Source organism: Taudactylus pleione, unplaced genomic scaffold (assembly GCF_031769625.1).
Source record: "Taudactylus pleione unplaced genomic scaffold, aTauple2 ptg000850l, whole genome shotgun sequence".
Taxonomy (NCBI): domain Eukaryota; kingdom Metazoa; phylum Chordata; class Amphibia; order Anura; family Myobatrachidae; genus Taudactylus; species Taudactylus pleione.
The window spans coordinates 445,001-465,380 of record NW_028285252.1 but is presented as its reverse complement, the minus strand read 5'-3'; the positions used below and the strand labels follow the sequence as shown (position 1 = coordinate 465,380).

General features: G+C 45.4%; 1 protein-coding gene across 2 annotated transcripts in view; it reads left to right on the top strand.

Annotated features, from left to right (window-relative positions):
• DIPK1B (divergent protein kinase domain 1B) overlaps positions 1-20,380 on the top strand; it is a 104,162-nt gene that overhangs the window by 28,584 nt on the left and 55,198 nt on the right. For both annotated transcript variants that reach the window (XM_088458767.1, XM_088458768.1), the window contains exon 3: positions 9,865-9,999. In XM_088458767.1, the coding sequence (XP_088314893.1) occupies positions 9,865-9,999 (135 nt within the window). The remainder of the gene's footprint in view (positions 1-9,864; positions 10,000-20,380) is intronic.

Here is a 20,380-nt window from a genome sequence, read left to right as displayed (position 1 = left end):
CTAGGAGCCAGTGACATCACTGAGAATGCAGCCTATCTGGTCACTAGGAACCAGTGACCTCACTGAGAGTGCACTCTATTGCTCCACCAAATGACCATTGTCGGCATTAGATATTCACTGCATTTTATTTGGTATCCGGTTGATAGATCTACAGTAAAAAGGTCACCAATGTCTAGGTAGACACCAGATGTTAGACAAAAGGTTGATACACTAAAGGTAGACTTGTAAGAAGGTTGACGGGTACAAATGGTCAGCATGGTCAAAATGTCGACACGAATGGTGTACACGTGTTTTTTTTTTTTTTTGTTAGGGTTAGACACTGGATAGGGCGGTTAGGGTCAGGCACCTACCCCGACGGTTAGGGTTAGGCACCAGGAAGGGAGGGTTAGGGTGAAGATTAGGGTTGGAAAACAAAGAGAACATGTCGACCATTTTTACAGCAGCCATTTTCGTGTCGACCTTTTGGCCATGTCGACAATTCATACACGTCTACTTTATAACATGTCGACATTTAGTGTGTCGACATTCATTGTGTACCTGTGCACCTTTTGTCCCTGTTGACCTATTGTCTGTCTCTATCTGGTATCTATCAAGACATTGTCTACCTTTTTTATTGTAGATCTTTCAATCCACATCCTTTTTTATTTTGCATAAATCATTTTCCTACTGTCAGTATGAATAATGCTAGGAAAGAAATAACTGCTGTACATGTTACATATCAGTATGAATAATGCTAGGAGAGAAATAACTGCTGTACATGTTACATATCAGTATGAATAATGCTAGGAGAGAAATAACTGCTGTACATGTTACATATCAGTATGAATAATGCTAGGAGAGAAATAACTGCTGTACATGTTACATATCAGTATGAATAATGCTAGGAGAGAAATAACTGCTGTACATGTTACATATCAGTATGAATAATGCTAGGAGAGAAATAACTGCTGTACATGTTACATATCAGTATGAATAATGCTAGGAGAGAAATAACTGCTGTACATGTTACATATCAGTATGAATAAAGCTAGGAGAGAAATAACTGCTGTACATGTTACATATCAGTATGAATAATGCTAGGAGAGAAATAACTGCTGTACATGTTACATATCAGTATGAATAATGCTAGGAGAGAAAGAACTGCTGTACATGTTACATATCAGTAGGAATAATGCTAGGAAAGAAATAACTGCTGTACATGTTACATATCAGTATGAATAAAGCTAGGAAAGAAATAACTGCTGTACATGTTACATATCGGTATGAATAATGCTAGGAGAGAAATAACTGCTGTACATGTTACATATCGGTATGAATAATGCTAGGAAAGAAATAACTGCTGTACATGTTACATATCAGTATGAATAATGCTAGGAGAGAAATAACTGCTGTACATGTTACATATCAGTAGGAATAATGCTAGGAGAGAAATAACTGCTGTACGTGTTACATATCAGTATGAATAAAGCTAGGAGAGAAATAACTGCTGTACATGTTACATATCAGTATGAATAAAGCTAGGAGAGAAATAACTGCTGTACATGTTACATATCAGTATGAATAATGCTAGGAGAGAAATAACTGCTGTACATGTTACATATCAGTATGAATAAAGCTAGGAGAGAAATAACTGCTGTACATGTTACATATCGGTATGAATAATGCTAGGAGAGAAATAACTGCTGTACATGTTACATATCGGTATGAATAATGCTAGGAGAGAAATAACTGCTGTACGTGTTACATATCAGTATGAATAAAGCTAGGAGAGAAATAACTGCTGTACATGTTGCATATCAGTATGAATAAAGCTAGGAGAGAAATAACTGCTGTACATGTTACATATCAGTATGAATAATGCTAGGAGAGAAATAACTGCTGTACATGTTACATATCAGTATGAATAATGCTAGGAGAGAAATAACTGCTGTACATGTTACATATCAGTATGAATAATGCTAGGAGAGAAATAACTGCTGTACATGTTACATATCAGTATGAATAATGCTAGGAGAGAAAGAACTGCTGTACATGTTACATATCAGTAGGAATAATGCTAGGAGAGAAATAACTGCTGTACATGTTACATATCAGTATGAATAATGCTAGGAGAGAAATAACTGCTGTACATGTTACATATCACTTTGCAGTTGCCAATCTAATAAAATAATTTCCAGGGACATGTAGGTGCCGGCATTTGATATGTGATACAGTCTAGGTAGACATTGGAGAACTAGAATCCCCATCATGCCATGTTTTATTGATCTTGGCTATAATGACACTAATGTAATTTATTGGCTATTAAGCCTGGAGAATAAGAGTGCTTTCAGGACACAAGATAAAGGATTAGTAGAGTGCAAATTGTCTATACTGAAAACACGGGTAAAGGAAAACGCCCTGGTCGGAATGAAGCTATACTCTGCACTGACGTGGTAATGAAACGCGCTCCTAACGCAACCTAGAGCAACACTGTCGAATGTCCTGAAATATGCTGCTGTATGACGCTTCTATCTGGGACATTTTCCTGCACTGCGGCCGGACCACTCCCCTAAGCGATACCTGCCCTCATATATCAGAATCTACCTGTCCTATAGATTGCGAACAGCCCCCTCCTGCCGCTTTTTCTGTTCATCTTTTATTACTGAGCTTTAGCGATATGGAACCTGCTGAGACCATATAAATAAATGGTAACAATAATTAATAATACAAAAATAAAATACTTCTGTATATTCAATATTTCTGAAATATGATTGGAATAAACACAGAAGTGTCCTTGCTCATCTAGTCTCAATATGCCCGCAGCGCAATATGCCTGGCGTGAGTGAGCCACCTAGTCCCGTGCAACTCCGCCTAGTCCCGTGCAACTCCGCTACTAGCGTTGGGCGTCTTTTATTGCTGAACATTTGTCTAAGTCACAATGCGATGCTACTAGGACGCAGCAGGAGACTCTGCTGATTCATTTGATATGTGACACTTGTATATCTGGATGGTCCACGAGACGGTATGGCATATATCCCTTACTGTATTGGCAGCTATGCCGCGTCTGAAAACCAATATTTACATTTTTATACTGGGCCGACCGACCAGTAACAGAAATGTTGTATTTGATACGTTTAATTACAAAGTGGCTGATTTTGTGTTAGTCGTGTAGACTCATCTGTTCCAGTTAAATATAAATAGCATAACCGTGTCTTCTGAAGGCTTGGCACATGTCGGAGGCCGCCCGGAGCCTCCGGCCCATCACTTGCGGTGCGTTTTGTTATGACCTCTTATGTTCCTGCTATTTCATTTTGCTATATTATATTAAATGCACTTCAGTACTCGTTGCCGTTGAAGTTCAGCCAGTAATCAGTTTGGAATTACATGTTTCTTTTGTTAGGAAAACATGATAATCTAATTATCGGCTAAATTACCTCCGTTCTATTCTAACGAGGACGTGAGAGAAGTGAGTTCCATGATAAAAGATCTGGGTCACAGCAACGGGACCCAATGTGAGAATTTGGCCACCGGACAAAATTAAGAAATTGGGGTTCAGCCAATCCTGGGTCCTAATTTGCATATTAACATAATTCACGTGGAGCCTTAATAATCGGACTTATAATAGTACTGATTTTAGAGTCTATGGGGATTCATATTCCTTGTAAACTAGGTGAAGGCGATTAACCTGCTACAAGTTGCCATTGTGATTCATAGGTCTTGGTTAACGTCCGGGTTGCAATGCGCGTTTAACTACTCCCCGTTTGCGGGCACAGTTGCCTCCTTCCGCAACGTGTGGGGGACTTGGAAATTCCCTGGGAGAGTTGGCCACCGACACAATTCCCACTGCTCTACGTGCTACGTGACTACTCGATTGGTGCTATTGCGCAGTGGTGAACGGAGCCTGATGAATTGCGTCGTCCTAGTCCTGCCCCCTTTGCAAAAGGTGCAAATCCCATGACAGTGCAGTGAGGGGCAAGGTCACATTGAGGTAAGGAATTTCCCCTTTGGGATCTCTAAAACCAAAATATCCAATCAAATCTACACGTGTGTTTGGCGGTTAACATTTTTATATCCCTTTATAATATTACAGATTTACCTTCCCTTGGCAAAACAGGAGCCGCGTTATGTATGATCCCATAATGGTACCTCCCACAATTTCACAAAGTCAAAGTGTATACGTATATTTTTATAGGAATAGATGTTTTCCATGATGCATAGATATGTACATTACTGTCTGCATGGACAGATAAAACACAAACTTGCTAAGCCAGAGATAGGTAACCTACGTATATGACTTTGGCCCTCATTCAGAGCCGTACGCTCTGAGCAGAGCGCACGCTCTGAATGAGGGCCGCCCTCCATAATTATGGAGCGTCCTCCTGGACGCTCGTATAGCTGTGGGTCACCACCCACAGCCTATACGAGCGTGCAGTTTGATGGCCGCGATGGTCTTGACCATCGTGACCATCGCCACTGCGAGCCGGAGCCTGCGGTTGAGTTTTTCAACCGCAAGGCCCGGAGTGATTTTGGCTCTATCAGAGCCAAAATCACTCCCACTGACATCACTAGTGATGTCAGTGGGCCGGCTTCTGACGGTAGGTGTTCCCTTGGAAACGCCCCCGTCAGGGAGGCACACCCACCAAAGGGGGCGTGCTGTCAATCAACATCGACAGCACGCCCCCTTTGATCAGACACAACGAGCGAAGGAAAGTCCTTCGCTCGTCGCGTCTGGCGCATGCGCACGACGGAGCTCCCGCCGTCGTGCGCATGCGCAGTGCACAACATCGACCCACTTGCGAGCGGACAGCCGCTTGCGAGTGGGTCTGAATCAGGCCCTTTATCCATTATCTGCTTGGCCGTACCCTCATGCAACTTTTTTACTAAATAAGTAGCATGTTCCTTTCTTGTTTCTGTAATATTGGCCACCTCTCTATAGCCTCATGGGCAGGTGCTCCAGCTTTTAGCGCTCAGCTGTATGAAGAAAAGTTACTTCTACATTTATATGTGTTGCTGTGTAAACTGTATCTTTGCTGAGAGCAATGAATATGGACAACTCTTATTGTGAAATTACTCTTAATTGCCGTTCGGTGCCAATTTGGCACTAGGCTCTAACAACCAATCACACTGCTGCTTAAATGGTCTCATTTGCACCAGACAGGTTGTAGCTAATCTCTAATTGGTTTCTGTGGTTCAGGGCAAAATCTTTCCTTAAATGCTCTGTTTTCTAGTGTGTTAGTAAAAGTTGCAGGAGGGCATTTTCAAGCTAAGGTGGAAGGAGAACCTCTTTAAATATGGACTCGGAATAAAATATAGATCCAGTATAAGACCCCTCACTCCCCTCCGCCACCCGACTTTCCACGGAGTGTGCTTGACCTACGTAAAGAAGTCATCCGGCTATATACATAATTGCATACATTTCCATAATGACATCTCTATAATTGACACTTTATTACCAGTGTGCGGCAGTGATATTGTAATGAGACACCTGTAATCCCGGCACTGCGTTTCCTTTCTGATCTTTTCCTGTTATTTGTCTTTTTCAGCGTTAATTTTGCCTTCCGTTAATCTCTAGTGCCTGAAGTTACCATGGAAACCGCATAGGCTGCCCCGGGCGCTGCGATAAATATACATTTTAACCTCCCTACTCTTAAAATTTCAACTACTTATAATGCCTCTCGGGTCCAGCGTTAGACAGAGAATCCAGCGGCCGCGGCAGTGAGATGAGAGGTGTAAACGCCCAAACTGTAGCTCAGGATTATTTTCAAGCCTTATAGTATTTAAAAGTACGCTGTATGCTAGGGTGAGATGAGTGTCCTGTTCTGACTGAGGTAATAGCAGGTGGACCTCTGTCCGATCTGTGGGCCTGATTCAGAGGCGCTCGCTCTGAATCAGGGCGGGCGCAGGTTTTTTTAGTTGCGGCCTCTTGGCCGCTCGCATAGCTGTGGGTTACCACCCACAGCTATTGCGAGCGGCCATGATGATGGTCAAGACCATCGCGACCATCGGGCTTGCGATGAGACCCTTGTGGTAGGGTCTCGTGGCCGCAAGCCCCAGAGAGCTTCTGGCTCAAATAGAGCCGGAAGCTCTCCCACTGACATCGCTGGTGATGTCAGTGGGGCCGCCCACAAACGGCAGGCGTTCGCATAGGAATGCCTTCGTTTATGAAGCCACCCCCCCGCCACGCCTACAAAACGGGGCGAGCTGTCGATCAACATTGACAGCCGCCCCTTTTATAGCGAGTCCTGGAGCGAGCGCTATTTGCGCTCGCTCCGGGCTCGCACACGCCGCGAGTGCACACTGGGCTACAGTCAACCCAGTTGCGAGCGGGTCCGAATCAGGCCCTGTTGTGCACTGATTTGTGGTCCTTCATTATCAAACGGCGCAGGGCGTGATTTACGAAGGTGCTGCACAAAGTGTAATGACTCTGGTCCTATCCACGTATCAGACCTTCGCGGTCACTAGTGGCTGCGGGCTAGCACAACTCTGCACCATGTTGTTTAAGGGTTCCCACAGGGTTAGGTCTGGAATGAGGTGCTGCAAAGGACCTCTGACGTGACAACCACGTGACCCGTGGCAAAAGGGGGAGGGGCAAAGTTTGGGGGCCAAAAGAGTTTGCTCGCCACAGGTTAATATCCCCCCTCCACGTGGATAGTAACATTGGTAGCTGACCGGCCCTGCTGTAGCGGTCACGTGGTTGTGACGTCAAAGGCCCTTTCTCCAACTTGGATCTAGCAACAACCGTTCCCCACAGGGTCACTGGTAGCTGCTGAGTAACGCAGAATGGCGTAGCTACCCGTGTGCTCATAATTCCTTCTGCACACTACTGTGCTCGCCAACTGTGGGGCTCAAACAGAGCTGGAAGGAAGTTACTGAAGAGAAACATTCACGCAAAAAAAATAAATGTGTATTTCACCACATAAGATACACCCAAGATGCGTGTGCATAGGCAAAAAGCGTACTGCCATCCTTACAGGCGCATTTGCATATATTTGCAGATTTGTCTGGCTGCGTTTGCTTTGAGCTCGCTGAATTTTATCTGCGTGAGAACGCGCCTGCCAACATCAATTCCGCCCCTTCAGTCACAAGGATTAATGCTCCCCAAATTGCTGAAGACTCTGCTCAGCGGCATTTACGTGCGTTTGATTTCTGGGAATGCGCAAAGCCAATTCACAGAAGATATACTAGACCAAACAGGGCGTAAGTCCAATAATACATCAGCCACAGCGTGACTTTCCTGCGCCATTCCCAATGCATTCTCTTTTTAATGTCGATTTGGTCGATAATTTTGATATAGGTTGCTTGGTAAGGTTGAATTTTTATATACAGGTTAGGGTGTGTGCAGCAGAAAAATAATTGCGCCCAGTTCCTCCGTACAATGCGCTGTCACAATTTGGGATCCGTCTTTGGAATTTCTGTTTGTGGTTTGATGTGTTGAAGGAGCTGCTGGCTGAATTTGAAGGCTCGGTGGGCCAGTGACAGCCCCTAGGGCCTCTTGTCGCCCATCGCAGTCCGATATGGATAAACTTCTCCATAATCCCGAATTTTATCTTTTGTCTCCTGGGTTTTGCATGAAGCTTAGTGGAATGAAAGATTTCTTAAGAAGTGGATTTTTGGAGCTGTGCAGATCTCTCTGTTTGGGGGGTGGGGGGTGTTTAGTTCCTAAAATAAAATGCTGGATGACTTCTTTAAGCTGAACGCGGTATTCCCCATTATGTCTGTGCCCGGACTCTGGCGGTTTTGTTTAATGTTATTTCCTCTGCCGATTGTCTGTTCCGATCGCTTTCTATTGGGTTATGTACCGGCCCCTAACAGGAACGGATGCCTTCTGTACCTGGAAACCGCTCTGTTGCCTCTCGCAGACTGCCCTAAATCGTTTAAGTGGGTGAAGTGCATTACGCCAAATTTATCAGGCTAAGTGATAGCTAATGCCTCAGGAAGCTACGAGCCCAGATGGCGCACTCCTGGCCTGACTATAACATTGCAAACACCCGCAGCCAAAACTCGTCTGTAACATGGGAAACAAACAAGACTTGTCTCTGTATCTCGCATTGCATTACACCTGTTATACAGACCCCCCCGGGGAAGGGGGGAGCATAGGATGTTATACAAACAACCCACTTTTATTAGGTTTCCAGTGATATAATGGAACTCCTTAAATTCCTGTTTCTTGGAAATGTGGATGAATAGTTTGTCTTGGTATTTTACTGGTATGAATAGGTTGTGGATTATTTATCATGTAGGAAGGATATACAGCCGACCCCCAGACTTATTACTGTCCTGTCTGTACATCTGCTTGTAAACTAGATATATGGAGCAGTGCATGATGGGAGAGGGAGGCTAACAAGGGGTGTCAGTGAACTACAACCCTTTATATATCCTTTGCCAGGCATGAGATTTAATATCGAACACCAGGGGGTATATTTATTTAAGGTCGACTTTGATTTTAATTTGATCAAAATTGATTAAAAAAATCAATATCTATGTTGCATGCCAGGGACGAAATCACACGTTTACTAACAGACAATTTTTAATTTCTGGTTAAGTATTCGTTAATGTGTGACATAGCGCCATAAACCCAAAATCACTGTTGCTCAATTTTTTTTTATTTTTTTTTTAAATCGATTTAAAAATGGGCATTAGTAAATCTACCCCCAGAAGCAATGGCTGCTCCAGAGGTGGGGCTGTCCAAAATTCAGATAGGGGAGCCACACCAACTGCCACCCCAAACCCTGCCAAGCATTGCCGGCCGGGACTCGCTGGCAGTTGGTGTGGATCCCCTTTTTGAATTTTGGACCGCGCTGTAGCCTCACCTCTGGAGCCGCCACAGCACGAGAATATGTATCTCCTGAGTCATATAAAGGACCCAATGCTCCTGGAGATATAAGTTAATTTACTTCTTCTGACCATAGAAAAAATAACTAATGTAATTGTAAACTAGAGCACATTTTATTAAAGTTTCCTGTGTATTCTCCTCCTATAGACGAAATTTTTACACAAGTTTCTGAACGGACCTAGTGGGCCTATTTATGCCAAGGGGCCTGGAGCTGGCCTGTGTATTGTATCCTGCCACCTGCTTCACTATGTTTTGTCTCTGATTTCTCATCATCTCTCTTCCCCCATCTCCCTGCCACACACCGCCCCCCCCCCCCCTGCTGCCCACCTTCCCGCTCATACCTCAGAAGATGGGCCCATCATCTAGTAATGTCTGGGAAGGCTGTTACAGTTGTGACTGTGGATTTGTTACATTTTAACAATCCGTGTATCAAAAAACACAAAGCAGCTGTGCCACGCGGTAATGTACACCGATGTATCCCTCACACCACCCTCGTTAGGAAACTCAAGATTTCATTTTTCTTTTCCCAAGTGTAAGCCCAGGAGGCCTCTATGCCGGGAGGCTGCAGGACCTCGGGTGAGGGAGATCTATTACCAAGGTTAGCTGGTAGCAGCCTTGACAGATGGGTATTGTGTGCCCAAGTCCTGCTGCTGGTATAAACTTTCCTTGTGGGATTTTCTTGTTAACAAGGAGGCATCTGTGCCAGACACAAAGAGACTGGTAAAATCTGGGGGGGGGGGGGGGGATTAGTAGTGCCGGTCTTCTCCTTTTTTTCATATCCGCTATTATGTGGAGCTTAAAGAAAAATAACGCCATTTATCACCAGTGACCTTCAGGCAGGGCTTTGTGAGTAAGAATACAGTGCAATCGGCTGCATGGCGCTGCAGTAACCCTCCCACCTTGTTGCAACAGCCCCCGGTGCCCAGCCACGTCTGGTATATGTGTCCTGATGACAGAAAAGTCTTATTATATTTTGTTTTGGTTGCCGACTCTTTAATATCTGATGTGTCCTCACCTTGTATTCTCTCCTCTCTCTCTCTCTCTCTCTCTAGAGTCGCCTCCCTGGTATCAAGGTGAAGTATCTCTTCTTGGCATGGCTGGGCATCTTTGTGGGCAGCTGGGTAGTGTACATGCATTATTCCTCCTACTCGGAACTCTGCAGAGGACACGCCTGCCGCATGATCATAGTAAGTACCAGTCTGCTGTTCTCCTCCTGATCCTGCTGTCTGGATGCCGGAATCTCACTTGTGCGCCTTCAGCCGACTTTGTCTCTCTGTGCTTCGTCTGTTTCACCTCTGGGATAAATGTTTTTTGGCTTTCTTCTGTGTTTCGCTGCCATGTCTTTTATAAGGGCAGATGTTGCTTATGTTTGTTGCTCCCTGAATTCAGCTGCTACTGAAATCCCAGAGCAAGATCAAGTAGCAACACTGGCTGATGATATAAAGAGGATACTGAAGAGCACAGAAGGAAGCCAGATAGATGACACACTGTAGTAAAAGGTGCAGGAGGGCGCGTAGAAGCCATAAATGAAATCCTCTGAGGGTGAGAACACCTCCTAAAGTGCTCTTGGGTTACTTCCCCCCCTCCAATGTCACTATACTGTAAAGCAATTAAAGTAACAGGGACATGAGCAAGGCCGGTGGGGAGAGGAGGTTTTATGCGCTATGATCGATGTCTGGACAGCTTAATGGGCAAGTGGGCATTCGCCTGAGGACTAAAATACTAAAGTGTACCCTGTTGGCACTGGGCATTGCAACACAAGGTTATTATGCCCATGTCGTTCTTCAGTGGAGTGTTGCGCCAACATCTCTGCATACGAATTACTTTTATTATTTATTTTTTTTTGTATATTTATTTCATTTAGTTTATTGTTACACTTTATTTTATGTAGTTTAGTCATTTTTGTAGCTAATGACTTGCGCTCCCAGCCGCACAGTGTACTGGGTACCTCACTGCGTGTTCCCATAGGACTCCATTATTTGTCTTTTAGTCTTAAAGCTCCTGAATGCTGTTTGTCTACTGAGCATACAAGTGCTTAAAAGAAACACCCATGTACCATGCTTAAGAGTTGATGTGAAACCTCCAAAACTGAAGTCTCCAGACAGCGCAAAATCATAGGAGTCATGTACTTCAGTCATGCAAAGTACTGAATAGAAGGAAATCTATTGAAATGCTACATAAATGGACAGAAATAATCTCATCCGAAGCAGACGCTCCGATGGTTGAAAAAAAAGCTAGAGGAGTGAGATTTCCCATTCATTTCAGTGGCCCATTCATTTCAGTGGGTGCACAGATCCCATTTAAAAAAAGGTAAATATTTATTAGATCTCTCTACTAGTCGTTTCATTAGTTCATACATTTATGCATTTCAAGGGTCTCTCCATGTAGCGCACACTGGGAAAGCCCATTGAAATGAACAGGAAAAACGGCAGGATTTTTTCAGACCATTCCCCGGGTACAAATCTTTCAAAATCGTCACAAGTTGCCTGATCTAAGAATCAAGGGCCTGATACAGCAAGGATCGCAATTGCAAAGCTGCACGCAGACTATAGATATGATGTATTCACGCAGGCTATAGATATGATGTATTCACGCAGGCTATTAATATGATGTATGCACGCAGGCTATAGATATGATGTATACACGCAGGCTATAGATATGATGTATGCACGCAGGCTATAGATATGATGTATACACTCAGGTTATAGATATGATGTATACATGCAGGCTATAGATATGATGTATGCACGCAGGCTATAGATATGATGTATGCACGCAGGCTATAGATATGATGTATGCACGCAGGCTATAGATATGATGTATACACTCAGGCTATAGATATGATGTATGCACGCAGGCTATAGATATGATGTATGTACACATTCAGCTTTGCAATTGCGATATGGTAATGAAGCAAAAGGCATCGCGCCTCCTATGCATTTCTTATCCGAGCTGCGTTGTCCATGGCAACATTTGATAATCTGAGTAACATTGGCCAGCTAAGGTGACCTGTGGGGTCATGCAGCCGGCTGCCGCAATTGAGAGGAAGAGACCAGGAGATCTCAGTCAGCCAACGGAGGTCCTGGCCAATTCCCTCCCCCCCCTAATGGCGGTGACACGCCTCCGTTTCAGGAAACTGAGGCCATCGCCACCCTATCCCCGCCCACAAATGGCAGCAGACACTCAATCACTGATAGTCTGCTGCCAGTCTGCAAGTGGGATCGCATACCAGTTCTGCACATGTGCCGAATGGGTATTGCGTCTGCGCATATTCACGAACATCGGATATCTGCGTTCAGATTTTTAACCACTTATTAGCTCACCCTGGGGTAAAAAGAGAATAGCGGCAGCGTACTGGTGCCAGGGCTGGCTATACCCAGGCGGAGGCCCACAAGCATTATATGACACAATTGGTCTTGTTTATTAACTTCACTGGAAACCAACCACAAATCGCTCTGGTTGTGTACCTGATGTGCCTACGTAGTGCGGCCAGCGCCGTTCCATGTTCTTCCTCCTCTCCGTCCTCGGGAGTCGTCTTTGCAAACTGCTAGTGCACCAGTGTGATTCCTTCTACAGCCCTCCTGCCCCACTGAAATATCATTTTTGTATGTGATCCGTAACTTTTACCCAACCCCCACCGCTGAAAGAACAGCGCTCAATCCACCTCCCAACAGAAGATGCTACAGTATATGACGCAGTTTTTCCGGACGCCCCTCTCTCAACACCGTCCTGCAGTGACTGGTGCATCTGCACAAAAATAACGGGCACTAGATCACATTCGGGCGTTAATGGGTTCTCTTTTGCCGTTTCAGAAATGACACATTGGTGTCTACATATTTGCAGTGAACGATACAATATATAGACACACCTTGTTGCATTGCATATCTCTACCTCCTTTTTCAGTGCAAGGTGCCTTTTAAATGTTTCACTCTTTGGTCCTTGAGCACTGGATCTGAAATGCAATTATGTGTCTACCTTATACCACCAAGCAATCTACAACATCCTCGGCCTCCGCAAGAGGTTTTGGGTGCTACTAAATTAAACTGGATTTCATCAGGAGATTGTAGAAAGAAACCGTTTGTACAAGTCCTTGGGATTGCTAAAAAAGAAATGTAATCTTCTGGCTAAAAGTGCGTTTTCACCAGCTACCGAGGTCATGAGGATTAAAGGACGTGTAAGTAGAGAAAATCTCTGGAATTTTAAAAGGCAGAAAATCGCGACATTTCTTAATCTACGAACCTCAGACGTGTCTTTCACAGATAAAGAGAGAAAATACAAGGGGGCAAAGCGCAGAAAAGCCTGCGTCTCTTACTACATTATCTTCATTGTAGATGGCTTGTTCTACCAATGCTAATACACTTGTCTTGTTCTATAAATTGTACTGTATTACTTTCTGGCTGAGTCAGCGCTGTACGCTATTCCAATGTTCACGCAGTTGGGCGGTTATCGGTGGTTTACACATGCGTCACAGCGTGCATGTGCGTCGATTGGATGCGATTACGGTTGCAGTGAGGATCCAATCGCAAGTGAGTGACAGGAAGCAAACGTTTTGTCGATGTATCGGGGAGTGATGGCTAAAACGGAGGCGTGTTTCGGCCATTTATCGGGAGTGTGTTTTCTTGGAAGCGGGGAACGTGGCTCCAGTGTCTCGAGTATGGAGGCAATGCTGCACGACCATAGACTCATTCAAGGAGTCGATGTTTGCTTGACCTGCGGCTGTTGGTGCGTATGTGTGCGCAGTTGCGGACAGCTGCGATGCCTCCGGTGGGCGTCTCCGTGCAAGATTCTGCGGCTGCTGCGTTAGTATATTTTCGCACATCCACAGCTGCAAAAATGGCAGTGGTTGCAGTGTTAGCGTACACCTCTGAATCGGACCTTTGTTGCAGCTCCGTTACAAATTACCGTGTAATGGAGTCATTTCTACACCTACCAATTGTTATAATCAGTGATAGACAGGGTCAAAAAGCTAAACCGAAAAGCCGAGCAGCCTCGGTTACTTTGCTTAAATTTAATTTTCCCTTAATGGAGGACACTTTGCACCTTCCTCCAGTTCTGTAATTTACCCTTTGACTGGAATTTGGCACCGAAACAAAAAAGTATCGCATTTGGTCAGAATCATTTTATTTCAGCCTAATTCAGTTACCTCCAGGGCATCATTGCCTGGGAATACTGGAATTATTCTCTCTGAACACTGCTAGAAATTTTGCACCTGGAATTTATTTCCACGGTTCTAGAAAGCCCCCGCGAGATACGCGCCCCCAGGTACGTTTTCATACACTTTAATCATCTTGCGGCATTTTATTCTTTGCGTGTGTTTTTGATTTTTTTTTTTAAATCCCGTCTTTGTCGGATATTCCATATAATGTTCTGTCGTCTGTATCAGCGACGGGTCCTTTGCTCTTTTTGCCGTCTGCTGTGAATTTCTTTCCAGTCTTCCTCCAGTGAAGCCAGCAAATGTCATAACCTATTCATTACTCCCGTACATCAATAAAACATGGACATGCTGTCCTGGTTTACATTATATAATGCAGGCTGTCTCTCTGATGTTCTCCAGAGCGCTGAGAGATTGGTAGCGCAGGCAAAGCTGGTGATTTACGTAAAAAGGAATATATTTCTAAATTCAATTAAGCTACAATCTGCCGTCTGCAAAAGTAGGTGACTAATGTGTTCAATTTACCTGGAAACAAATGGCTCAAAAGACCACTGTACACAATGGCTCTATATCTGGGGTTATTGCTAGCTTGGTGACGTTGTTAGAATAAATATCAGAAAACGGCTAATTTTGCAGAAGACCAGTCTGGTGCGTCAGGTTTCGGGGACAGATGAGACCCACAAGGAATAAACAAACTGCGGATTTCTCTTTCCATGTGGGGTTTAGAACTTTTGGAAGATTTCTGTGAACCTTATTGGACTCCAGTGATAAGTCCGAAGTACTGGGCACAATCAATCGTTATGGGTCCAATAATGAGTAGATGTCAGGGACACAAGATGTCAGCAGTTAACAGTAACAAGCCACAGTCTGGTACATGAGTATCAGTGTAGATCCAGTAACAGGGCAACCTCAGATAAAGCTGCTGTTTTCAGCATCAGAAGCACCATCATAGGTCCAGTAACCGAAGCACCATCATAGGTCCAGTAACAGAAGCACCATCATAGGTCCACTAACAGAAGCATTATCATAGGTCCAGTAACAGAAGCACCATCATAGGTCCACTAACAGAAGCATTATCATAGGTCCAGTAACAGAAGCACCATCATAGGTCCAGTAACCGAAGCACCATCATAGGTCCAGTAACCAAAGCACCATCATAGGTCCAGTAACAGAAGCACCATCGTAGGTCCAGTAACCGAAGCAGCACCATCATAGGTCCAGTAACCGAAGCACCATCATAGGTCCAGTAACAGAAGCACCGCCATAGGTCCAGTAACAGAAGCACCGCCATAGGTCCAGTAACAGATGCAGTATCATAGGTCCAGTAACAGATGCAGTATCATAGGTCCAGTAACAGAAGCACCATCATAGGTCCAGTAACAGATGCAGTATCATAGGTCCAGTAACCGAAGCACCATCATAGGTCCAGTAACAGAAGCACCATCATAGGTCCAGTAACAGAAGCACCATCATAGGTCCAGTAACCGAAGCACCATCATAGGTCCAGTAACAGAAGCACCATCATAGGTCCAGTAACAGAAGCATCGCCATAGGTCCAGTAACAGAAGCACCCCCATAGGTCCAGTAACAGAAGCACCGCCATAGGTCCAGTAACAGAAGCACCGCCATAGGTCCAGTAACAGAAGCACCGCCATAGGTCCAGTAACAGAAGCACCGCCATAGGTCCAGTAACAGAAGCACCGCCATAGGTCCAGTAACAGAAGCACCGCCATAGGTCCAGTAACAGAAGCACCGCCATAGGTCCAGTAACAGAAGCACCGCCATAGGTCCAGTAACAGAAGCACCGCCATAGGTCCAGTAACAGAAGCACCGCCATAGGTCCAGTAACAGAAGCACCGCCATAGGTCCAGTAACAGAGGCATCGCCATAGGTCCAGTAACAGAAGCACCGCCATAGGTCCAGTAACAGAAGCACCGCCATAGGTCCAGTAACAGAAGCATCACCACCATAGGTCCAGTAACAGAAGCATCACCACCATAGGTCCAGTAACAGAAGCACCGTCATAGGTCCAGTAACAGAAGCACCGCCATAGGTCCAGTAACAGAAGCACCGCCATAGGTCCAGTAACAGAAGCACCGCCATAGGTCCAGTAACAGAAGCACCGCCATAGGTCCAGTAACAGAAGCACCGCCATAGGTCCAGTAACAGAAGCACCGCCATAGGTCCAGTAACAGAAGCACCGCCATAGGTCCAGTAACAGACCCTAACCAGGGATGTAGTTAGTGCTGGAGATCTCCATACACTTATGGAACAATCTCTGTCCTGTCAGTGAAATTGGACAAGCTCTGTATCTTACATAGCCCCCCCACAGGTATCTGCCATATCCCCCCCAGAGGTCTCTCAGACTGTGGGTCATTGTAGCCAGGTCTCCTATGGAATTGTGTGGTTGAGTGACCTTAACCCTTTGCTTTGGGCCCTCACCCCCGGTATTGTCAGTGACTTAGGACAGAGTAATGTAATGGCTGCTACCTCTTTATCTGGGGTGGGGGGGGAGTGATCACATCTCTCCAAAGAACCCAGAGGGACTAAAATAACTGTCCAGGTCCCTTAGTCATATGTGACTGCGTGTGCTCCTGGCAAATAGGATCAGTCAAAACACATCAAAGCATATGGTACGAGGCGCGGCGGGCTGGCCGGCGCAGGACTCCATTTGATGCTAACACAAAGTGCTGGATTCAGACACAAAACAACTAAAAGCCATTGTCATCCGCCAGTAGATTAATTGCCCGTTGCGTGCAGCTGGGACACACAACGCGTCTGGCTGTGAGTTTGCTGCACGGAAGATAACGGAGCCGCCATTAGCCGTGTGAGAATATGCCGCACTAACGAGTATCTATTATTACACACATGTACAGCAACACGTGGCGACATCATTACTGGAGCCGCTTTGTATGTGCGTGTACATGTTGGTTATTCTCTATATTTGTATGACAAACATATATAGGAAGCGACATATGTAAAGAGACTAATCCTTAATAATAATCTATACTAGCTACCCCTCAGTGCTATGGTTAGGCCTGTGCCCCTCCAGTATGTACATAGACGTAGTATTACACTCACTGAATGCTGCTAATATCTTTATATAACCCCTCTATACACATCCCCCACCCCCTCCTCCTTAGGCTGAATTGGCCGCTGTCCCGAGGGATTCGGTGTAACCTCTGTGTGAAGCTGGAGCCGATTCCTATTAACATGACAGAGGGGACACTCGGCACACAAAGACGCAGCTCTACCACGGCACCAAATGCCTGGCACCCCTATAGTTTGGGAGATGGGGCCTCTACCGGCACTGTAAGGGACACTTTCCTCAGGAGAGTGACGTTCATTGTCTGTGAGACTGAGGGGTCTATTTACTAAGCCTTGAATGGAGGTAAAGTACCAGCCAATGAGCTCCTAACTGTCATGTCACAGGCTGTGTTTGAAAAATGACATTTAGGAGCTGGTTGGTTGGTACTTTATCTCTGTTCACGTTCTCTCCATCCAAGGCTTGGTAAATAGACCCCTTGGCCCTGGCATACCCGGTGTTGCACACACGGTTTCTTGTTGTGGCAAATTAGCATAAACTAAATATAACGGTTATTGATAACAAGGCGTTCAGTAGCTGCGGGATTCCGTGTAATACGCAGACCGTTCCCCAGTGTGGGCCCACGAGGATGAATATAAGATTGCATATGTGGCTGGGCGTGTGAAATGGACTCTCCCGCAGCTTAACGAGACGTGAGGGCAGAAGAAATCACCGCCATACAGTCACGTGATAGAGCGTAGACTGTCTCATCTGGTGCCAGAACTCAGGACTCTCTCATTTCTCTTCTCTTCTCGAAGCTTCTGCTCTCCAACCAGCAGTCTATAGGTTCCCAGTAACAATAAGATGCACCAGTCACTAGAAGGGGCCTTAAATAACGCAGAGCACTCAATGGGTAATGCAGAACGTCCTGCACATCCATTGGTGCACGTGGAAGTCTGCGCAGTAAAGTTCGCGCCTAATCTCCATCAATGGGGGAAGCTTCTGAAACTTTAAGTGAGTCTACTGAGAGGTGGGAAAAAAGGGCGGGAAACTTTATATGCAACGAGTACAACATGGTGGTGCCAAACATGAAGGCGTAAAAAATGCCACCAGCTTTGAACTGGTGTAAAATTCTTTGGAGTGAAAATGGCCGTGCGCCCTTCCCCGCACGCAGTAAGGAAACCCCTAAAATGTCACCGCTTCATCTTGTTACCACAATCTCTCTCTGCGAATAAAATTTGCGACCTCGCACTTCCTCAGTACTTTGCATGGAGCATCCTCGCTCGTCTTAGAGTGAACAAATTTCTGCCCCTCCACAGACGCCGCCATCTTGCTTCGCACAATTGAGACGGAAATATTGGGAAAGATTTTTTTTTTCTGCACTGTTAAAGCCTCCGATTCTCTTCTCCTGTCAGATGAGGTGATTTCACATGAGGTTTCCATTACGCATTTTGGTGCCCTTGTTTCCATGGAGACCACAGCATAACTAACGTATGCGAGTCCTACACGCTCGGTGCCAGGAGTGGAGGTGACCCTGTCTCATTAAGGCCTGTGCAAGGTCACGCAAGCTATGGGTCAGGGCTCATTTGCACTCAGCCCTCTGCTAAACATGTCTCCCCTTCCTTCTGTCCTCCCCTCGTTCTCAGACACTTCACCGTTTACACGACACTGGAGCCGGGTGCAGATCCCCTCACTCTCCATTCCAGGGGCTGGCTCCTGTAGCTCCAGCAGTCTGCAAACATAATGGGCGAGAGGGAAGAGCAAATAAAAAAAGAAAGTAAAAGTTTTATTGTATCAGATTTCGCTGTCAAAGAGAAAGAGAGCTGTTATTTCTGAGAATTTTATGTTGTCCTCGCATAGATCGTTAACGTTACAATATGCATTTCCAACGGCCACAGATTTGCAGCGGGTTATAGTGACGACATTGAGACTTTCAAACAAAATGACATCGGAGTAATGATGAGGCCGGGGGACGTGTATGGCTGATGCCGCGGTTTGCTGCGGTCTGTTCTGCAAATCCTCCCATTTCTGGAAGCCTCATTGCAGTGCGGAGAGAGATTAGAGGAAGGGGATTGATATTTACAAATACTTTTTCAAAGGGTTCAGTGAGCCTTTAAGCCCAAGGTGGACACGCTGGGGGTTTCCAATAATCCGCACCTGTAGTGCTCTGATCGACGGTCTTCAACCTCCAGCTCGCTGTTGACCCCAGCTCTGTGCTGCTCCCTGGGCACAAAGTTCTGACTGTGATTATAGTTTTAACAGTTTGGCTGATATGATCCCTCTCTTCTACTCTTGTGCTATGTTTTGTGCGTCTGCATGTTTGCCGCAATCCGTATTATCCCGTGTTATCTCATCTCCAGAGAGTACAGACGCCACATCTGATGCTAATTGCAGCCAGCTCTTATAGGTGGAGTACAGTACCACTTCCCCAAGCTCTTAGTGCATGACTCTTTTATAGGGTTTAAATTGACTAATATTTCCATATATTGTAAACTAGCTGAAGTACCCGTCGTTGCCCGGGTTTAAATCTTCAAGTTATAAAGCTAGGCATCCCAGACCAATTGCCACCCCTCTGACGTTTTCAATCAAATCCATCCAGTCGTAGGTTCAGAACCGGCACCGCGGGTCAAAGTTCTGCCCAGCGTGCACCAACGGGAGGTCCGACTGGACCCCTAATCCCCCTAAATCCTGGCCAGGATCCAACTGGACCACCTCGCTTTGGTTTCATCCCAATCGGTACAGGGATGTCCGATTGCATAACCAAACAAACAGACTATTGAATTTGATATATATATAAGATTTTTATATTTCCTAAAAGATTCCAAATGTTGTTCCTGTCCTCAAGGAGCAGATCTTTGTTGTAACAAGTCATTTAAAGTACAAAAAATTATTATGAAAACAAAATTGTTGCCAGTTTATTTAGCCACAGCGTGCAGGACCGTCCGTACTGTACAGTTACTGATTTAGTATATGCTATATGTGGATCAAAACCTGTTTAACTGGTAATAAAACGAAACAAATACAACATACGGGTGACTGTTGCCCATAGAACGGCTGCTACTCATCACCTCTGCTCCTAGGTACCAGCCAGAGAGGAATCTGTGACATCACCGTGGCCCATCGGGTGGCTTGGCTGCCACGAATGGTGAAGGTGACCAGAATATTAGTAATATGCAATACCCATACTTCCCATGGGATACAGCATGCCACTTCGGTTACCCATTGCCATACCTCCCAACATGACCCTCTCCAGGAGGGACACAATGCTCTGGTCCTGGACTTCCCTATTTGAATTTTGGACTGTGCTGCAGCCCCACCTCTGGTACCGCCACCAATCATAAATTACCAGGGGAGTCACACCAACTGCCAGCCAGTGATGATTGGCAGTGTG